Source organism: Empidonax traillii, unplaced genomic scaffold, assembly GCF_003031625.1.
Source record: "Empidonax traillii isolate 1590-97213 ecotype Southwest subspecies unplaced genomic scaffold, ASM303162v1 scaffold609:size479882, whole genome shotgun sequence".
NCBI lineage: Eukaryota > Metazoa > Chordata > Aves > Passeriformes > Tyrannidae > Empidonax > Empidonax traillii.
In genome coordinates, this window is record NW_020955802.1 from 17,766 (window position 1) to 20,659 (window position 2,894).

General features: G+C 46.2%; 1 protein-coding gene across 1 annotated transcript; it reads right to left on the minus strand.

Annotated features, from left to right (window-relative positions):
* Position 1: 1 nt before the first annotated feature.
* On the minus strand, positions 2-871 carry LOC114065043 (taste receptor type 2 member 117-like; the record flags this gene model as incomplete). Its single annotated transcript, XM_027898624.1, has 1 exon — positions 2-871. A coding segment is annotated over exon 1 (870 nt), but the record flags the coding sequence as incomplete, so codon positions are not given.
* Between the last annotated feature and the right edge of the window lie 2,023 nt (positions 872-2,894).

A 2,894-nucleotide genomic window follows, 5' to 3' on the forward strand; every position in this document is an offset into this window, starting at 1 on the left:
TCAGAATGAGGGAATGAACACCCGGATAAGCATACATAAATACATAAATCATCAACATAATGGGATTTTCCTCCTTTGTAGAATAAATCATTCCTGCAACCAAACATATAAAGTTGATGCTGTACATTACGAAGAAGGAGATAATTGATTTCATGGCTTTGATGTGGGCATCCATGCTGAGGTCCTTCATGGAGGTGGTCTGCATGTTGCATTTGTGTCTCCAGAGAGAAAAGAGAAGGAGAAGGGCAGAAGAGGTAACTGCTGTTAATGAAGTGGCATATCCAAAGCCACTGATAAAATAAAGAGTGAGAAATTGTTCCTCTATCTTGACTTTCACTTTCCAAAAATGTCCTTGCCTGGTGGAATTGTTACAATGCAGTTTATTAGTGAAATCATAGACAAGGATTCCAGCTACCAGGGAGAAAAGCGCAGACCCCAACAAGAGCCAGGGCACCATCCTGTCAACTTTTACTTTCAGGTAGATGAAGAAGCTGTTCCTGAAATTGGCAATTTTTATACAATAAAAGACACAAAGACAGGCTGAAACCCAAAAGTTGGAACAAGTGAAAAAGCTCTGAGCACTACTAAGGAGTTGAAGAGTTGGGTGAACATGAAGGTAGTTGGGATAAATGATTGAAAGAAAGGAAAATACCCAAAAGATGCACAAATACCAAAACCTGGAACATCCCAGTAACAGCAAGATCTTCTCATAAGAGTTCAAGGTTTTCTTTCTCACCCAGGTCATGCAAATCACAGAAACAATGAAAGCATTTATCCACATGCCAGCAAATGCCTCAAAGGTGATGATGGCCAGAGCTGTGGCATCATATGAAGTGACATTGAATTGTTCTTGAGAGTAACAAGCTTCCATCGTGGGATTGGGAGCAGTACTGTGCTGGACAAGGGGGCTGCTGCACCACTGCCAAGCTCAGGTCAGCGGTTGCTGTTCCCTGAGTGTCCCGTCTGGAAAGAGGAGCTTTATAGAGCTGCTGGTGGGGGGGATTGTGGTGCCGCTCCCCTTGAGAGCAGGGCAGGTGCAGGGATGTAAATGTGCTGGGTGTCCCCTTACCTGGTGTCAGTGTCACTCTGCAGTATTTGAATGTTGGTTCAGGAGGGCTGTGTTGAGTGACACAAAGAGTGGAGATGTTTTTCTGCAGAGATCAGTGTTGTGATTCTGTGAGTGACCCTTGTTTGATCCCTGTCAGGCTTCAGGATCGGTGTTCTTCTGTCCCTTGGTCACCATTAGGGCTCACTCAGAGTGGGGGAGAAATGCCTCACATGCAATATTGGGGCAGTTTTGGGCACCACAATATAAGAGAGATATTAAGCCATTAAAGAATTCCAGGAGGTTGATGAAGGGCCTTGAGGGGAAGCCTTATGAGAAGCTGAGGTCACTCCTCTGTTCAGCTGGAGAAGAGACTGAGGGGAGACCTCATGGCAGTGACAACTGCCTTGTGAGGAGAAGAGGGGAGGCAGGCACAGTGTCTTCTCTGTGGGGATAAGTGACAGGACCCAAGGGAATGGCCTGAAGTGTCAGGGCAGGTGTAGTTTGGACATTAGAAAAATTTTTTTACCCAGAGAGTGGTTGGGCACTGTCGTGGTTTTGCTCTGGGTCAATTTGCTTTCCACCCCCCACACAATTACTACTAGTTGAGAGAATGTTTTTGCAGACAAAAGAGAGACAGGATTTGGGGAAAATAGTATAAACATTTATTACTAGTAAAACAAAAACTACTAATAAATTAAAAAGTTAAGAACTATATCTACAACAATTTCTACTCAAGTTGAAGTGCTATATATTTACAGAAATACTTTTTCCCCTTTTATACTAGTCCAAGGAGGAGAAGTAGTCTCATTCTCTATTTTTGGAGTTCCAGTTCTCTCTCTCTAGTAATAGATCTTCAGTAGCAGCAGTATTCTCCTTGCAGCTGGAACTTTTTCTCTCTCTTTCTTGCTCTGTGTTGGCTTCCAGGGCTGGGCTTACCCCCCTCCTGGGCTAAGACCAAAGGCTGGAGGTTACCCAGGTCCCGAAGGGTTTTCCTTCCATAGGCTTGCAAGGGGACACTTGCTTACTATGGATCTTCTTCCACAGGGTTACAGGGGATAATGGCTTAAGAGTTCACTCCTTTTTCCTTATGGAGGTCCCTCCCCATGGGAGAACAGTCCTTGACAGACTTCTCAGCATGGGTCTAGCATGGATCCACACACACACGGATCCCAACATCTCACATGGGCTGTCTCGCTCCAGCATGAGATTTCTCAGGGTCACAAAATCTTCAACAGCAGTATGGATCCACACACACACGGATCCCAGTATCCCACATGAGTCGTCACTGCTCCAGCACAGGTTTCCCTCAGGGTCACAAATCTCCACCAGGACTCTGCTTCACTTCAGTCCTTCTCATGAAGTCTCGGTTCTCTTTGATATATCCACAGACTCCTCTGTCAGCCGCATGGGGGGTCTCCTTACTCCAACAAACTTTTACAAGTAGCAGGGATTACCTTTCAGTCTTTTCCCTGCTGAGGAGAGAGAGCGAAAAGGGGCGGTGGGGGAGAACAAGCCCCCCCTTTCGCACTTTACTTTTCTTGCTGCAGCTTCAGCTGCCAGCTTCGACCTTGGAAGCTCCGTTATCTTTCGGCTGGAATTCTTCCACAGCAGTTTCTGTCCAAGCAGTTCATCTTTTAAACTTTTTTTCTTCACTCTTTTACAAGAGAGAAGGGAGGACTTCAGTGCTACACCTGCTCCCCCCACCCTGGCCCAAGCTGGGGGAGGAGGGAGTCTGGCCCTGCTCGGACCCGCTACTCCTCTCCCCTACATGGCTGCTGCCCCTAATTTCAACTGCGCAAACAAACCTTCTCTTCCGTTTTCTTGAAGATGTAATTAGCAAAGGCGT